The 17,010-nt window shown below is 44.2% G+C and overlaps 1 protein-coding gene across 2 annotated transcripts in view; it reads right to left on the reverse strand.

The window, feature by feature from the left end:
- LOC139746460 (uncharacterized) overlaps positions 1-17,010 on the reverse strand; it is a 370,524-nt gene that overhangs the window by 151,221 nt on the left and 202,293 nt on the right. For both annotated transcript variants that reach the window (XM_071657717.1, XM_071657716.1), the window contains exon 4: positions 14,336-14,503. In XM_071657717.1, coding sequence (XP_071513818.1) covers positions 14,336-14,503 — 168 coding nt within the window. The remainder of the gene's footprint in view (positions 1-14,335; positions 14,504-17,010) is intronic.

Genomic DNA, 17,010 nt, shown 5'->3' on the forward strand with positions numbered 1-17,010 from the left:
ATTTACGGGCTCCCGACACTGCACGGGGAGTCATGCTTGTACCTCCGCTGTCGGTGACGTGTCTGGGTGTCACAAGAGCATTGGTCTATAGATACATTTTGCTTAACATTTGCTCAACGGGAGATGAGAAAGTAGATTCTGGACTGCGTTAAGCTTCATTGTGTCCAACGCTGTACATCTACGTTGCATTACCGATATATATATCTATATCTATATATATATATATATATATATATATATATATATATATATATATATATATATTCGTACACGACCTGCCAGTAACTTCAATAAAGCACATAATGAAGACCCTTTCATATGCAGACGACCTCACTCGAATCACAACACCTTGACACCACCACAGTAATAGCAACATACACGTAGCGCTGCTCTACACAGTTGGAACTAGGGCTCCCCTGACACCAGAATGCCTGCATCTCCATAGAAGTCTTCAATCACTGTTGGAACCCTCACACACAGACACGACTCCAGCTCACATCCACCAGTTAGACCTGGGATGTGCAATCATTTCCAATAGACGAAACGCCAACCATTCTAAGAAGTCGTCACAGGCGATACCCCACGTGACAATCACCCCCCCACACCAAACACCCTCGACACACAAGAAGCAGCACATAGACCCCCAGAACACAAAGTGGGGACTAGATTTGGACAGGACAATGCATCCCTTAGCATCAGAACTCTTGAACAATCACCGACTCCCTAACAACCACAAATACTCACCTGTGTATACTTATGTATACATCTTGTTTCAAACCAGGTGTTCCCAGTTTCCAGTTCTTTTTTTTTCAGCACACATCTCGACACGATATTCACCATTTCACTTATTCTGGGTACCCCACGACCTCTAATTACACCATCAACTGCCACATTACTCAATCTTGCATTCAAAGGTCTCATTTAGACTCGATCCATTGCGTCAAAGTTGCTGAGGTAATCATTCAGCTCCTCCCAAAGCACTCGCTTCTCTTCCTCGTTTCTCTCACGACGGTGTGCAAGACACTGACAGTCAACCACTTCTCGTAGTCCATTTTCATTCTCCTCCATATCAATCTGAAACTTATATCCTTTCATTGTTTATATTCCCATTTCTTTCAATCGAGCTGTCAACTCCTTCCTTTGCTCTCGGCCCCAGGTTAGCCCCAGACTCAACTCCAAACACATTCTCAAATCATCCTTACTCCTCAGCTAAGTTTTCACTCAGAGCCAGAGCATCAGGGTTCCTCTTCACAAACATACTATCTACCTCTCCCCTCTTCTCATCTTCGAAACATCCACGAACATTCAGACTGAGCTTCTGAACTCATGAGCACTCCTCCTTAACACCTCCTTCTGTTCTCATTTATGGAAAGTGAACTGCAAGGATGGGACATCATTTCTAGCCCCCCTCCCCATCCCTTTCCTCCCCTCTTAGTCGAATCGTAACGAAAATGGTGTATAGAAATGACGGTGTACTGTGTGTGCGCGAGCCTCGAGCGTCAATCGCTCAGGAAATCACAGCTGAAAAAGGTCAGGTCAGGGCCTCTGTTGCCATGACGATCCGGAGCGCCCGCTGTGGAAGAAAAAGGACCACCACCATCGCTCAGGAGGTTAGCTGGCTCGGTAAAGCGGTGGTGAGGGACAGACGGCGACCGACCGGGTGGGTTACGGTGGTGGAGAACTGATCAGGGAGTGTGAGGCGCTTCGTGATAGAATGAAGCATCAACGTTGTGTCTGGCACAGGAGGAGGGAAGGCCTGGAGATGCCATGAGCATCTACGAAGCGAGCTATCCATCTTGGCTTGTCCAATGCGAGGCACATGGGAGTTACCAGTGTGGAATCCCTTGAGCCTGGACGTAAAGTCCTGGAAAACATCCATCTATCTATCTATCAATCGATCTATCTACCTATCTACATTTGAAAACGCTTTCTATACGCTTTTCATGTCTTACGAACATCAACGTATATCTTACGGTTCGTTGATTCTTAGAAGTAGAGTATTTAGAACACTTTCGACGTTGGATCAACAGAAACTTCGTCTTCCACAAAACAGACCTTCGGTTAAGAGAGGGAGTGTTGACCAACCTGCCTTTACTCAGCTATGGGTTATCATTACCTCTCCCAGGTAGGGAGAAAGGCACCTAAATGGCACATAAACACACACCACAGGTACCGATCAAAGGAAATTTATGTTTCGCACTGAACATAAACAGACATTCGCACATTCCATCTCGTCCTGATCCAGAGAGACCCTTCCATCCTCTCTCTCTCTCTCTCTCTCTCTCTCTCTCTCTCTCTCTCTCTCTCTCTCTCTCTCTCTCTCTCTCTCTCTCTCCTGGCCTTGTCGCCCTTCTATGAACACCTCCAGCTAAACAAACACCCAACAAACAACTAAAACATCATCTGGTAGCTATTTATCCTCCCCCGGTAACACAGCCACCACCACGTACCACATTCACAGTCACCTGCCCTTCTCGTACAACCATCTACCATTGTGCCGGAAAGGACTAATGGCGTGTACCTACCATCGTTTGGTTTATCATAGCTACCATCTACAGTCATCGTCATATCTACGACCTCCTGCTTCACCGAAGCTACTAATTGCAGCCGCTATAAGCACCACTTACAGCAATTAACAATCATCCATACCACAGTGACCACATATGGCTACAAGCATCTACCAGACCTACCTACACCATCATCACAGCAAAGAACAGATAACCACCATAGATAAAAAAAAACCCATCATCTGATATGCTAAAGAGAAAGACAACAGCACCAACAGTGACATATCATATACTACCACCAACACTGCTGACCATCTATCACCACCAGACACCATGACCACTCATACGTTACGAGCAACAGCTCGCAACTCCTCGTCTGTCGGTTCCAGGTCCCCCTCAGGTGACATAGGGCCGCTACACCGCCATACATATCCACTACATCATAGACCCATTGGATTACCATTTATAACCCCAGTTCCTTAATGGTCTCCATGCATCATCGCCTGTCCAATATACGTTCAGTAAGACCTCATATATTATCAGGACCTCCTACCACGCTCACCCTGAGGACCAGCCCCTTGCCTACCACCACCGCTACCATCCACCACACTGACTAACATGTTAACTCGAGGAGCGCCACCTGCCTTACGACCGACACCATCCCACACCATCCACGCCAACACTCCCCTACCATCATCTCCACCAACCATTCCCAAAACTATCATCTCTTCCACCAACCATTCCAACACTCCTACCATCATGTACACCATCGACTCCAACATTCCCACTACCACCACCATCTCAACCACCCGCTTCTACCACCACCACCACCACCACCACACCACCACAGTGTCGGGTCAGGGTGGGTGGAGGAGGGATGAAACTTGTGGTGGAGATCTTCCGGCTGGATACGTTAGTCCAGGGGGCATATAAGGAAGCTGTCCTGCTGAGTCAGGCTCAGGCAGGAGGAGCAGGTTCCTTATGCTGCCCCGTCTGAGCTCTCTCTCTCTCTCTCTCTCTCTCTCTACGTAGCCTCAGTGAGTGAGGCGAACCAGTGAACAACCAACCCTCTGGGACGTGTGATGGGTGAGTGTGTCGTGAGGGCTGCTCGGCCAATACACTTACCGTACGCAGACATCTCCAAGTACACACGTTCAGCGTGAAGCTTGGAGGACTTGCTTGACGACAGGAGGCGAGGGAAAGGTGAGGGAGGGAGGAAGGAGGGTGATGGGGATGGGGTTAGTCTGCATCCAGCTCCTGAAAACGGAGGTGTCAAGGAGTGTCGGCCACTCGCCCCCGAGAGAGAGAGAGAGAGAGAGAGAGAGAGAGAGAGAGAGAGAGAGAGAGAGAGAGAGAGAGAGAGAAATCCATCCATCCTCCCTGATGCAAATACCACGTACAGGGTCATTCTAGGGAGGACAGTGCACGGGAGAGGCTGGAGGACATACGAGGGAGGTAAAGTTCCCAAGTTCAATGGAAACTTACCGTCTACGTAACCCGTAAATTGTGACGAGACGGATGCTATAAGTCCCTCGCTACTCTCCCGGAACAATTTACTGGGAGCCATATATATATTCCTCCCTGGGTCTGAAGGGCTATTGTAAAAATTGAGGGGAGAGGCTTAAGATCAAGGGTTTGTTGATTCTTCTTTTTTAGGTCAAAGAAATTAGCGAATAGTATGAAAGAAAAGAATATATATATATATATATATATATATATATATATATATATATATATATATATATATATATATATATATATATAATCATTATTTAGCGGATGCGAAGATGAAACTGACAAGTGAAAAGAGGATGGTGAAAGTGAGTTTGAAAAAGAGACTTGTGTGAGGAGGTACCGTGAGTGGTATTTAGGAGAATAGTGCTGGCATGTGCGAGAGAAGTGTGTGGCATGTTTAAGGTTGGGAAGGTGAGAAACGGTAGTATAAGTGGTGGGATGAGAAAGCTAAGTTGTAAGTAAAAGAGAAAAGACAGGTGTATAGACATTATCTGCAGGGAAGTAATGCATGTGACTAGGAGTTGTACAAGAGAAAACGGCAGGAGTTAAGGACGAAGAAGCAGGGATTGAAAAAGAGGGCAAATGAAAGTTAGGGTGAGAGATTATCGGAAAATTTCAGGCAGAATAAGATAAAAGTTTTGGAAGGAAAGTAAAAGTGTAAGAAAACCAAGGGAACTACTGAGAACATCGATGCATGGAGCAACATCTGTGGTCCGGTATCAATGTCTGTGGTCCGGTAACAACATCTGTCGTCCGGGAGTAATGATCTACGCTGAGTTGTTGTATCACGGTGATCGCAAAACGCCAGAAATTATTAATGAAGAATAACAACGTTCTTTCATTTAGGGCTCAATTTTCCACGCGGTAGACGAATTTCATATTATATACATATTATCCCTGGGGATAGGGGAGAAAGAATACTTCCCACGTATTCCCTGCGTGTCGTAGAAGGCTACAAAAAAGAAAGGGAGCTGGGGGCTGAAAATCCTTCCCTCTCTTTTTTAGTTTCCCTAAAAAAGGAACAAAGGAAGGGGCCAAATAAAGAATTTATATATATATATATATATATATATATATATATATATATATATATATATATATATATATATCCCTGGGGATAGGGGAGAAAGAATACTTCCCATGTATTCCTTGCATGTCGTAGAAGGCGACTAAAAGGGGAGGGAGCGGGTGGCTGGAAATCCTCCCCTCTCATTTTTTTTAATTTTCCAAAAGTAGGAAGAGAGAAGGGGGCCAGGTGAGGATATTCCCTCAAAGGTCCAGTCCTCTGTTCTTAACGCTACCTCGCTAACGCGGGAAATGGCGAATAGTTTGAAAGAAAGAAAGAAAGAAATATATAGGTAGATAGATTGATAGAGAGAGAGAGAGAGAGAGAGAGAGAGAGAGAGAGAGAGAGAGAGAGAGAGAGAGAGAGAGAGTAATCAGGTGATGAAAATCCGTCTCTTGTCGAAGTGAGCAAACAGAGGACAGGTAGAGCCACTGCTGGCCAGTCTTAAGAGCAGAGGCCCAGCCGAAATGATCTACGTAAAGGAGCAGAGCATTTTCTACACCGGGACGCGTTGCAGCAGTAGCCAGGCGTGGAGGAAGGGAGGAGGAGGAGGAGGAGGAGAAGGAAGAGGAGGAGGAGCAGGAGGAGGAGGAGGAGGTATAGGCTTCTTCCGCTCCGGCGATCGATCCCAAGAACGGAGACTCGGGCAGCACTAAACAGTCGGATGGATCACCCCCGCCTCCACCTTAACTCACTCTCTCTCTCTGATCCTAAGTCGACGGTCGAAACCTTTTGTTTTTTCTAATATGTAAGAAAATCCTGCGAGTGTGAGGTAGGAGAGGGGTGACCTGAAGCCCTTCTGTCCTGGTTGTGTCCTCCCTAGGCCTTACCTGGCCCTTACCACAGGTCGTCCACAGGGACGGTGTGACCCACCCCGAGGACACGCAACTAATTAGACTCGTTTGTTTTTTTGTGTCAGTCTATTTGGAATACCCCCCACTCTCCATTCTCTCTGTCTGTCTGTCTGTCTGTCTGTCTGTCTGTCTCTCTCTCTCTCTCTCTCTCTCTAATATATATATATATATATATATATATATATATATATATATATATATATATATATATATATATATATTTTTTTTTTTTTTTCATACTATTCGCTATTTCCCGCAATAGCGAGGTAGCGTTAAGAACAGAGGACTGGGCCTTTGAGGGAATATCCTCACCTGGACCTCTCCTCTGTTCCTTCTTTTGGAAAAAAAAAAAAAAAAAAAAACGAGAGGGGAGGATTTCCAGCCCCCCGCTCCCTTCCCTTTTAGTCGCCTTCTACGACACGCAGGGAATACGTGAGAAGTATTCTTTCTCCCCTATCCCCAGGGAATATATATATATATATATATATATATATATATATATATATATATATATATATATATATATATATATATATATACATACATATACATATATATATATATTTAGTATGTAAGTCTTACTTAGAACATAGTAGATAACGGAACACACACACACACACACACACACATATATATATATATATATATATATATATATATATATATATATATATGTATATGTATGTATATATATATATATATATATATATATATATATATATATATATATATATATATATATATATATATATACATATATGTATATATATATATATATATATATATATATATATATATATATATATATATATACATACATATACATATATATATATATATATATATATATATATATATATATATATATATATATATATATATGTGTGTGTGTGTGTGTGTGTGTGTGTTCCGTTATCTACTATGTTCTAAGTAAGACTTACATACTAAAACAGTTATGGTTAGCACGTATGAAGTACCTCGGCAGTTACATAACTTTCATAATCATTTAGACACTGCTTTAGATACAACACAAAAAAAAAGAAAAAAAAAATTAGGGCGACATATATTTACCAAGATCCAACATGCAACTGAACGTAAAAGAACGGAAAAAAAAAAAATTCCGAGCGCGAACAGCAGATTGAATAAAAAGCTAAAAGAAAAAAAAAAGACAACTGCAACAAAGCGTTTTTCACGAGAAAAAAAAGAAAAGAAAAGAAAATGGAATTGTAAACGAGTGTGTGTGTGTGTGTGTGTGTGTCTGTGTCTGTGTGTGTGGAGGGGGGAGGTGGAGAATTTAAGAGCATTTTGAGCGTGGCAAAATAATTGGGGGGGACACGGTGGCCTAGAGTCCCGTCAGAACTTTGAAACGGCTCCACAAAATCTTGGGACGGTCCGCTCATTTGCATAAACACACGTCATCCGGTCTGGTCTGGTGTGGGCTCGGCTCCTCCTAGACGGAGATGGTCACTATGGGGAACTATGTGGTGTTGAAACTGTATTGTCATCAGCAGTGACTATACTGCGTTCAGTCATACCCATATGATCCTAAGCGTTCAGTTGTACAAGTATATTGCATTCAGTTATACCAGTATATTGTATTTAGTTATACCAGTATATTGCGTTCAGTTATACCTGTATATTGTGTTCAGCTATTCCAGTATATTGCGTTCAGTTATACCAGTATACTGTGTTCAGTTATAACAGTATATTTAGTTATTCCAGTGTATTGTGGTCAGTTATACCAGTATATTGTGTTCACTTATACCAGTATATTGTGGTTAGTTATACCAGTATATTGTGTTCAATTATACCAGTATTTTGCGTTCACTTATTCCAGTGAAATGTGACACTCGAAGCCAAGGTCACAGCATCAGCTGTGACCTGAGGTCAAAGACGGGTCCCTCAGCCTCCAGTGGTCAAGGGGAAGTTGTCCTGGGACGTGACCTTGGCTGTCTTGTTCTGGGACATGACCTGCGCTGCCCTAGTCTGGCACATGACTTGTGTTACTCTGTCCTGGGCCATGACATGTGTTGCCCTGTCAAGGGACGTGACTTGTGGGCACTGCCCTGTCACGGGACGTGTTCTCCGATGCCCCGTCCAGGGACACGATCTATGCTGACCCGCCCAAGGGCATGACCAGCTCTGCCATGCCAAGGAATGTGACCTGCGCTGCCCTGTCCTGGGAGGTGACATGTTCTACTCTGTCCTGGGACGTGACCTGAGGTGGGCCACTCTGATGATGTCTTCAGCTTGCATTGTTGCCAACATCTAATAATGTCTGCCACACTAGTGACAACATCTAGTGGTGGCTGCCACACTAGGTGCCAACACCTAGTATTGTCTGCCACACTAGTGCCAACATCTAGTGGTGGCTGTCACACTGGTGACAACACCTAGCATTGTCTGCCACATTGGTGACAACATCTAGTGGCGGCTGCCACACTGGTGCCAACATCTAGTGGTGGCTGCCACACTGGTGGCAACACCTAGTATTGCCTCACCACAGCCAAATGTCTCCGGGAGAATCCTGTGTGACACCAACGCTTCCCTGTGGACACTGTGCAGTTCTGACACCTTTCCTGCCTTGCTCTACCACCACCCATTCTCCCTGCCAGCCCACTCCGGCACCATGCACGTCACACACACACACACTATTCATATAATGCTCCGCTACACGATCCTTTCTTATTATGCTTCACCTTCTTGCTCAAGGCTGTTTACGGCTCTTTAGTTACGATCCCTCCCTCTATATCGAGAGCAACAGACGTCAAACTCTATGTCTCTTGCTGTATATTCATATATTTTTTCATCTCTATACATATCTAAAAAACACAATCGAATCCTTTGATATGTATATGCAGTTTGGGTTGGATTTCGAAACCTAAGAGGGGCGTTCGGCTGGCTATCTAGACCACACGGAGGTTGGAAAGACAAGTCTCTTAGTCAATCACCCACAGCTTTCTCCTTTGTCATAACCTCACCTCAGTTGGAGGGAGGGATAACATGGACTTCGATCTCTTGCACGACACAATTGGCGTGACAGATATATTGATAGCAAGACATATATCTCCCTATCGATATAAAATCTTGATACCTAAGTACACTTCTGAGACTTGATACTTATAAGGCTTGAACAGTTTTCGTTGCAGTGGTTTTTCTGATGATGGAGTAGACAGCCTCGTCCCAGTGGTACCGGGGTGATAACACTTGGTATTCACGAAGGTCAGTGCTGGTGTGTGTGTGTGTGTGCGTGGCAAAATGAAATAAATGATATCGAAGTCGATCTGAATATCGTGTATAGAAAGGTCAGGTTAGGTCTGCTGGTGACGCGTCTGCATGTGTGGGACGTTACGTGGGCTTTGGGGCGTCTCGTGGATATAGATTTGTACACGTTGCACTCACGTTGTCCCAGAGGCAACCAGAGTGGATCTGTGAGGTGTATATGGCGGGTTCTTAGGTCAGGCTGCCACTCGGGCTAGCCTGTGGTTGACACTGTAATCCTGAGGAAGGGGGACGAGGGGGAGGTGGTCGACTCAATGTCCATCTACTGAAGACTTTTCTCTCTACTGGATTGTATGGCGAGCTGGAGACATCCACTGTCGAGTCACTATTTAGATATCTCTTTTCTCCATCATGTATCATCTTGCTTCATCAGTACCCCAACACCACAGGACCTCTAGCCGTCCCTCTGAGCCACAGTGACACATCTGCTCCCTCCTCCCTCACACTCCACCTCCAGCACCACAGAATCTCCATTCATCCCTCTAAGCCACGGTGGCCCTTAAACTCCACCTTCATCCCCCACCACTCATCCACCTCCTCTACGTTCCCTCTCCTACCCAACCAAACCCCACTCAATCACTCACTCGTCCTCATCTTGTCATCTTCGGAGGTAAGAATCAATAAAGACTTGTGACAATCTCACTTCCTACCTTCAGTCTTTTTCTCCTCTTTTTTCCCCTCCCTCTCGTTCCTGATTGGAGGAGAGAGTGCTTTTGGTTCTCCTGACGACGCCGTCAGCTAGAGGTGACGGGCCAGACTTAATGAATCGGTAACGAAAAAAAAAAATGATAATACGAATAGCACGACTATTTGACATCTGTTCGTGAGTGGGATATTACGTCGACGACCATCGCGAATAGAAGGAGAAACACCAGCAAAACAAGCCATGAAAATGAAAATGTATGTAATAAGCAGCAGACGAAGGGTCTTGTTGCGTGACGAAAAGGAGAAGACTTATGTCAGGTATACGACAGATGTTTTCTCTCAAAGAGGATTATACAATTTAGTTTCAGTGAACAGTTTCATCAAGGTCCAGATAAAATGTTTAACCTCTGCTCTTTTTTTTTCCCGTGTGTGTGTGTGTGTGTGTGTGTGTGTGTGTGTGTGTGTTTCATTGTCAGCTTCTTTTGGGCTTCCCGTCAGGTGAGTCAGTTGCAGGTGGGAGGCGTAGGCCAGACGGAAGCTTCACGTCAGGAGGGGAAAAAAAAGATATATAGAACTTGAACGATGGTCATGAGGGATACGCCATCTTTACCAGTGGGAGGAAAACCTTCAGTATACACACTCATAATGTTTACCTTTTCCTGGAAACGGTAACAAGTGTTTTTCGTTTTCCTTTTTAATCTTGGAGCCAAGTTGCTGGGGAATGTTCGTTGCTGTCGAGTGCCTTCTCACCCAGGGTAATGTCGTCTGGTGGGAGATCCTCGATCGTGCAGGGATATATGTGAGGTTAGGGGGTTTGGAGATGGGGAGAGGGGACGTTAACAGGCACGCAAGAGCTTTAGGATAAGGTATGGAAAAGTGACAGTAAAAGGTAAGGGGGAGGTTGCAGAGTATGGATGGAGGAACTACTACTACCTCCAGAGTCTTCGAAACTCCTAAAGTCACAGTTTCTCAGACACTTAGAATCCAGTTCCTTTTCCTTTCTGATCACGAGTACGGATTTCTCATTGCCAAGTCTACTCGTGATCCTCTCTCCTGCTCGACTCACTCCTGGGTCCTCGTCCTCCTCCTCGGCAAAAAATTTTGGTGAAACTTTTGACGTCGTTCTCGACATTTCTAAACCGTTTGACAGGGCGTGGCTTATATATAAATCTTTGGGTTCTGAACTCTCTTCCTTTGTCTTGCTTCTTCTCTCTCTCTCTCTCTCTCTCTCTCTCTCTCTCTCTCTCTCTCTCTCTCTCTCTCTCTCTCTCTCTCTCTCTCTCTCTATCTTCTGTGAGGCATCATCTCCTCTCTGGTCAGTTCATTTACAGTGGTAGTTGATGGGGATGTCTTCCCACTCCCCCTAACCTATCAACTTTGTTCTTCTTCAGGGTCCTGTTCGATCGCCTGTCTCTCTTCTCTCACTAAGTGATCGTTTCTCTTCTACTTTCAACCTTGTGCACTCTTATGCCGACGATTCTACTGTACATACCTCACCTCACTTTTCCTCCCATCATCTCTCTAATACGCATTTCCTCTCTCAGTTCTTTCCCGTTCAGCGTCTCTCGTGCGCGGGGCAGCTGTAACCTTTCGCAAGTCTATTGCTCAACGTAATTCCTCCCTGAATCAACATTTCTAAATCACTCGTTTTCCTTTGTTTGACCTCAATGCAACGCAATGCAACCCTATAATGACATAAACCTGTTGGCCACAACGTCCACTCTGTGATGGAAACCCTATACAATCAGCACCACAAAGACTGCTTCTCAAAAGCCTGAAGTGTTGTATAGGTGCTACAGTTATTTACCTTGTGAACAGCTGTTCCATATATTCGGGGGTTTCAGTCGTCCAAGCATGGAGTGATGCTTGTACAACAGCCTCTACACTCAGGGGTTTTAGTCGCCCAAGCATGAAGTACTGCATGGAGCAGCCTCTATATTGAGGGGTTTTATTCGTCCATGCATGTACCCATGTCATCCCAGCTGGCTTCCTTCGGGAGAGCAGAGTACTCATGGGGTCCTGCGGTTCGTTCCGTGTACCTTCGGTGGCTATATGGTGTGTGTGGTTATGGTAAACCTTTGTCGAAGGATCACCATCTCTTCTCCATGAAGGCCACGATTCATCTCGACATTTAGGGCCCATGATTCACAGCAATGTCTAAGGTATATCTAAATAAAATCTAATATATATATATTATTATAGTTACTTCACCTAGAAATGTTCCCTGTCCCTCACAGGTGAGCACAGAAGGATTAGGTGTCTGGCAAAGGCATTAATACTCCTTCCCCCAGCTCAGACTTTGCTTGTGTCCCCCTTCATTAAAGTTGCCTCCCGAGGCATCTAAAGCATCTAGGCTCTATAATATACCTTCAGGTAATGATCATTACGATCCACGGTACACTGGCCTGGGCTTCGTAAGTAACCCATGATGTAAGATATCCACTTTAATCATCTTCTGTTATCTTCCTCAAGATTTTCAATCCATCTCGCAACAGCTTCTCGTTGAGCCATCTTCAATCGCTGTGTTTATCAATATAAACAATCGTTAATCGCTTTGTAATATATATATATATATATATATATATATATATATATATATATATATATATATATATTCATATATATATCCTCCCCTCTCGTTTTTTTTCCAAAAAAAAGAAGGAACAGAGAAGGGGGCCAGGTGAGAATATTCCCTCAAAGGCCCAGTCCTCTGTTCTTAACGCTACCTCGCTAATGCGGGAAATGGCGAATAGTATGAAATATATATATATATATATATATATATATATATATATATATATATATATATATATATATATATATATACATATATATATATATATATATATATATATATATATATATATATATATATCCCTGGGGATAGGGGAGAAAGAATACTTCCCACGTATTCCCTGCGTGTCGTAGAAGGCGACTAAAAGGGAAGGGAGCGGGGGGGCTGGAAATCCTCCCCTCTCATTTTTTTTAATTTTCCAAAAGAAGGAACAGAGAAGGGGGCCAGGTGAGGATATTCCCTCAAAGGCCCAGTCCTCTGTTCTTAACGCTACCTCGCTAATGCGGGAAATGGCGAATGGTATGAAAGAAAAGATATATATATATATATATATATATATATATATATATATATATATATATATATATATATATATATATGAAGGAAAAGAATAACGAGTCTCGGGGTAAGGCACTTGGCCAGCTTACGTGGGTTTAGTTAAGAACAAGGAGACTAATTGGCCACTATAATGCAGGCTCACCACACAGTGAAAAGGTTTGTGGTTTTGTGTGTTGTCTCGCTCTCCCTGGGGTTTACCCAAGGCCTCTCCTTTAATGACCTGAATTCCGTCTTTAATATTTTCCCTCCTCCTCCTCCTCCTTCTCCTCTTTCCTCACTCCATTCCAATCGTTGTAGGGGTTCATATTGCAGTGTTGTGGTAGGGTGTTGACTGATGTAGTGTGGTAGGCGTACTGACTGTTCTACTAAGTGTATGAATGGTTGAAGTAATGGTTCTGACTTGTTGCACGAACTGGATAGAATACTGTTGTACTACCCGGATACAGTAATATTGTACTAACTGGATACAGTATCATTGTACTACCTGAATATAGTAGTACTGTACTAACTGGATACAGTACTTTTGTACTACCTGGATACAGTAATATTGTACTAACTGGATACAGTATCATTGTACTACCCTGATATAGTAGTATTGTACTGACTGGATACAGTACTGTTGTACTACCTGGATACAGTAATATTGTACTATCTGGATACAGTACCACCGTACTACCTGGATACAGTAGTAGTGAATTAACTGGATACAGCACTACTGTACTACTGGATACAGTCGTATTGTATTAACTGGATACAGTACCACTGTACTACCTGGATACAGTAGTATTGTATTAACTGGATACAGTACTATTGTACTACCTGGATACAGTAGTATTGTATTAACTGGATACAGTACCATTGTACTACCTGGATACAGTCGTATTGTATTAACTGGATACAGTACCACTGTACTACCTGGATACAGTAGTATTGTATAACTGGATACAGTACCACTGTACTACCTGGATACAGTCGCATTGTATCAACTGGATACAGTACCATAGTACCAACTGGATATAGTCGTATTGTATTAACTGGATACAGTACCATAGTACCAACTGGATACAGTCGTATTGTATTAACTGGATACAGTACCATTGTACCACCTGGATACAGTCGTATTGTATTAACTGGATACAGTACCATTGTACCACCTGGATACAGTCATATTGTATAACTGGATACAGTACCATTGTACCACCTGGATACAGTCATATTGTATAACTGGATACAGTACCACTGTACTACCTGGATACAGTAGTATTGTATAACTGGATACAGTATCATTGTAGGCGAGTAACAATTACTACATCAGGAGGGTCGGGTTACTTACTGTTGCTGCAGTGTTGCTGGAGGCCACACTGGGCACAGCGGTGAGGGTTCGCCTGGCCACACGGGCACGCTATCCGGCTCACGCAGCAGGCACAGTCATGAGGTCTCCCTGGTGGCTGGCGAGGGCAGGAGCAGCCAGTCCCAGACACCGTCCACAGGTCCACCTGATCTGTGGCGAGAACGCACGACGCCCTTAGCCTCCAGCCTCCAACCATAATAGATAAAAAAAAGGGCATTTATAACTTGCCTCAAAAATGATAGATTAACAACAGCATCTTGAACCTCAAATATCATTACTCTCGCTCCACCAATCCCAGTGTCCTCCGCTACGTGGATGAGAGACAGACACACGGTCGTGTCCCACTGTAAATTCGAATGGTCTACCCTTAAGAAAAAAAGGAGAAATGATATTAGAATTTCAGTAGAGTTGTGGTGGTGGGAGGAGGAAAAGGAGGAGGAGGAGCAGCGTTGTGGTGGAGGGAGGAGGAGGAGGAGGAGGAGCAGCGTTGTGGTGGAGGGAGGAGCAGGAGGAGGAGGAGGAGGAGGAGGAGGAGGAGGAAGAGTAGGAGGAGGAGGAGCAGCGTTGTGGTGGAGGGAGGAGCAGGAGGAGGAGGAGGAGTAGGAGGAAGAGGAGGAGGAGGAGGAGGAGCATTGTGGTGGAGGGAGGAGCAGGAGGAGGAGGAGGAGCAGGAGGAAGAGGAGGAGGAGGAGCACCAGCAACGTTTCTGTAGATCTGCTGACACAAGGGGAAGCTCGAGGTCTCCACATGCCCGGGGTCCAGGATTCTGTAACGTAACCACAAGTGGAATAAGATCGCCAGACCCGTCCTTGTGATGGGAGACGTCGCCCTTATGCAAATCTGGATCAGGAGTTGTCCCCCCCAACCCCCCATCCTCGGGGTCGCCATCCCCGTATGACACTTATCTCCACGGATTATCATGTAGATTGGAGCCTTAACGAATGTGTGTGTGTGTGTGTGTGTGTGTGTGTGTGTGTGTGTGTCTGTGTGTGTGTGTCTGTGTGTGTAATCTATTTCACAGTATGGGGGAGAGAGAGCTACCTACATTCGTGGGATCCTAACTTTTATGTGCGTATGTTTTTGAATCGTATGTGAAATATATATGTATATGCACACACACACACACACACATACATATATATATATATATATATATATATATATATATATATATATATATATATATATATATATATATATATATATATATTCCCATGAGTCCATGGGAGAAATGAAACACGAAAAGTTCCCAAGTGCACTTTCGTGTAATAATCACATCATCAGGGGAGACACAAGAGATAAATATGACAGTCAGTATATATATATATATATATATATATATATATATATATATATATATATATATATATATACACACACGAGTGAAATAAAGATTAGCTTTGGTGCCCCTGGTGAAGAAATACAGAGTTAGAGTCATCTTCAACATGCTACAGGAAGATGTTTCCATCGCTGGGGAGTTAACAAAGTGGTCAGCTATATAAGGATAATCACCAAAGCCTCGTACATGTCCTGGACACGTCTGACTGACCAGACCCTCCGATTCTGAAGAGTTATGAAGGCATGAAACTTCTTTCTAATCACCCCTTTTTTTTTCTTCCTTTTACTACTTACAGATGTTTATACCAATATAGAAAAAAAAAACATCCACTTCCACGTCACTCTGTCAAGACTGATTAGACGAAGTTTCCAGACTCAGCGTCAGAGTCATGCGTGAATAACGGGGAGAGAATGTTGAAAAAAAAAGAAGAAATAATAAGACAACTTGTTGAAAAAGATCGTGAAGTTAGTAATGTTGTATGCTCCCACCCTCCACCCCCTGCCCGTGTATACGTGTGCGTGTGTGTGTGTGTGTGTGTGTGTGTGTGGAGCCAAGATGATGATAATACATGACGTTAGGAGCCTTGGTGTAGCCAGGGCTCCTCACACCCCGTCTGAACTTCTTTTTCATTCGTCTCCAGAAGATGTTTCCTTCTTTGAATGTTCTTGTTCCTCCAGAGCTTCTTGGACGAGTCCTACTGTCCCTAGGATCTATGAAGGAGGTCGTGGTCCCAGAGTGTCTCTCTCTCCTTGGAGGATTTCATAGTCGGTAAGGGCGGGTAGAGATGATGATTTATCTCCATAGAGCGTTTTGCCCGTGGATCTCCCACCGTCACCAACGGTGTACAGGACAGGTCACATATTGGGCAGCGGGAGGAGGGCATGGAACCCTGCCATTCTTGGCCTGACTTTCCCTCCAGGTTGTCATCAGTAGGTTGTGAGGACAGCATTACTCACCCGGTTAAATGTATCTGTCACCTTTCAGGCGGGGGTATTGATCCGCTCTGAGAGGGGGTGTTGATCTAGTTATCGCCCTAATAGTTCGAGAGAGAGAGAGAGAGAGAGAGAGAGAGAGAGAGAGAGAGAGAGAGAGAGAGAGAGAGAGAGAGAGAGAGAGAGAGAGAGAGAATCATCGGCACGACGTCATAGCGACGGGATGTACATGACCTCCCCTCAGCACCAAGGAACACTCCCAGTCTTCCATGATCTTATCTTCGGCTGTTGGCCCAACCAACCGGGTGCCCCACCACCACCACCATACCTGCGGTGAAGTGCCCCTCCGCTCCCTTCGGATACTCCTTCAAGGCGCCCTTGGAGCG

This window comes from Panulirus ornatus, chromosome 65 (assembly GCF_036320965.1).
Source record: "Panulirus ornatus isolate Po-2019 chromosome 65, ASM3632096v1, whole genome shotgun sequence".
Lineage (NCBI taxonomy): Eukaryota > Metazoa > Arthropoda > Malacostraca > Decapoda > Palinuridae > Panulirus > Panulirus ornatus.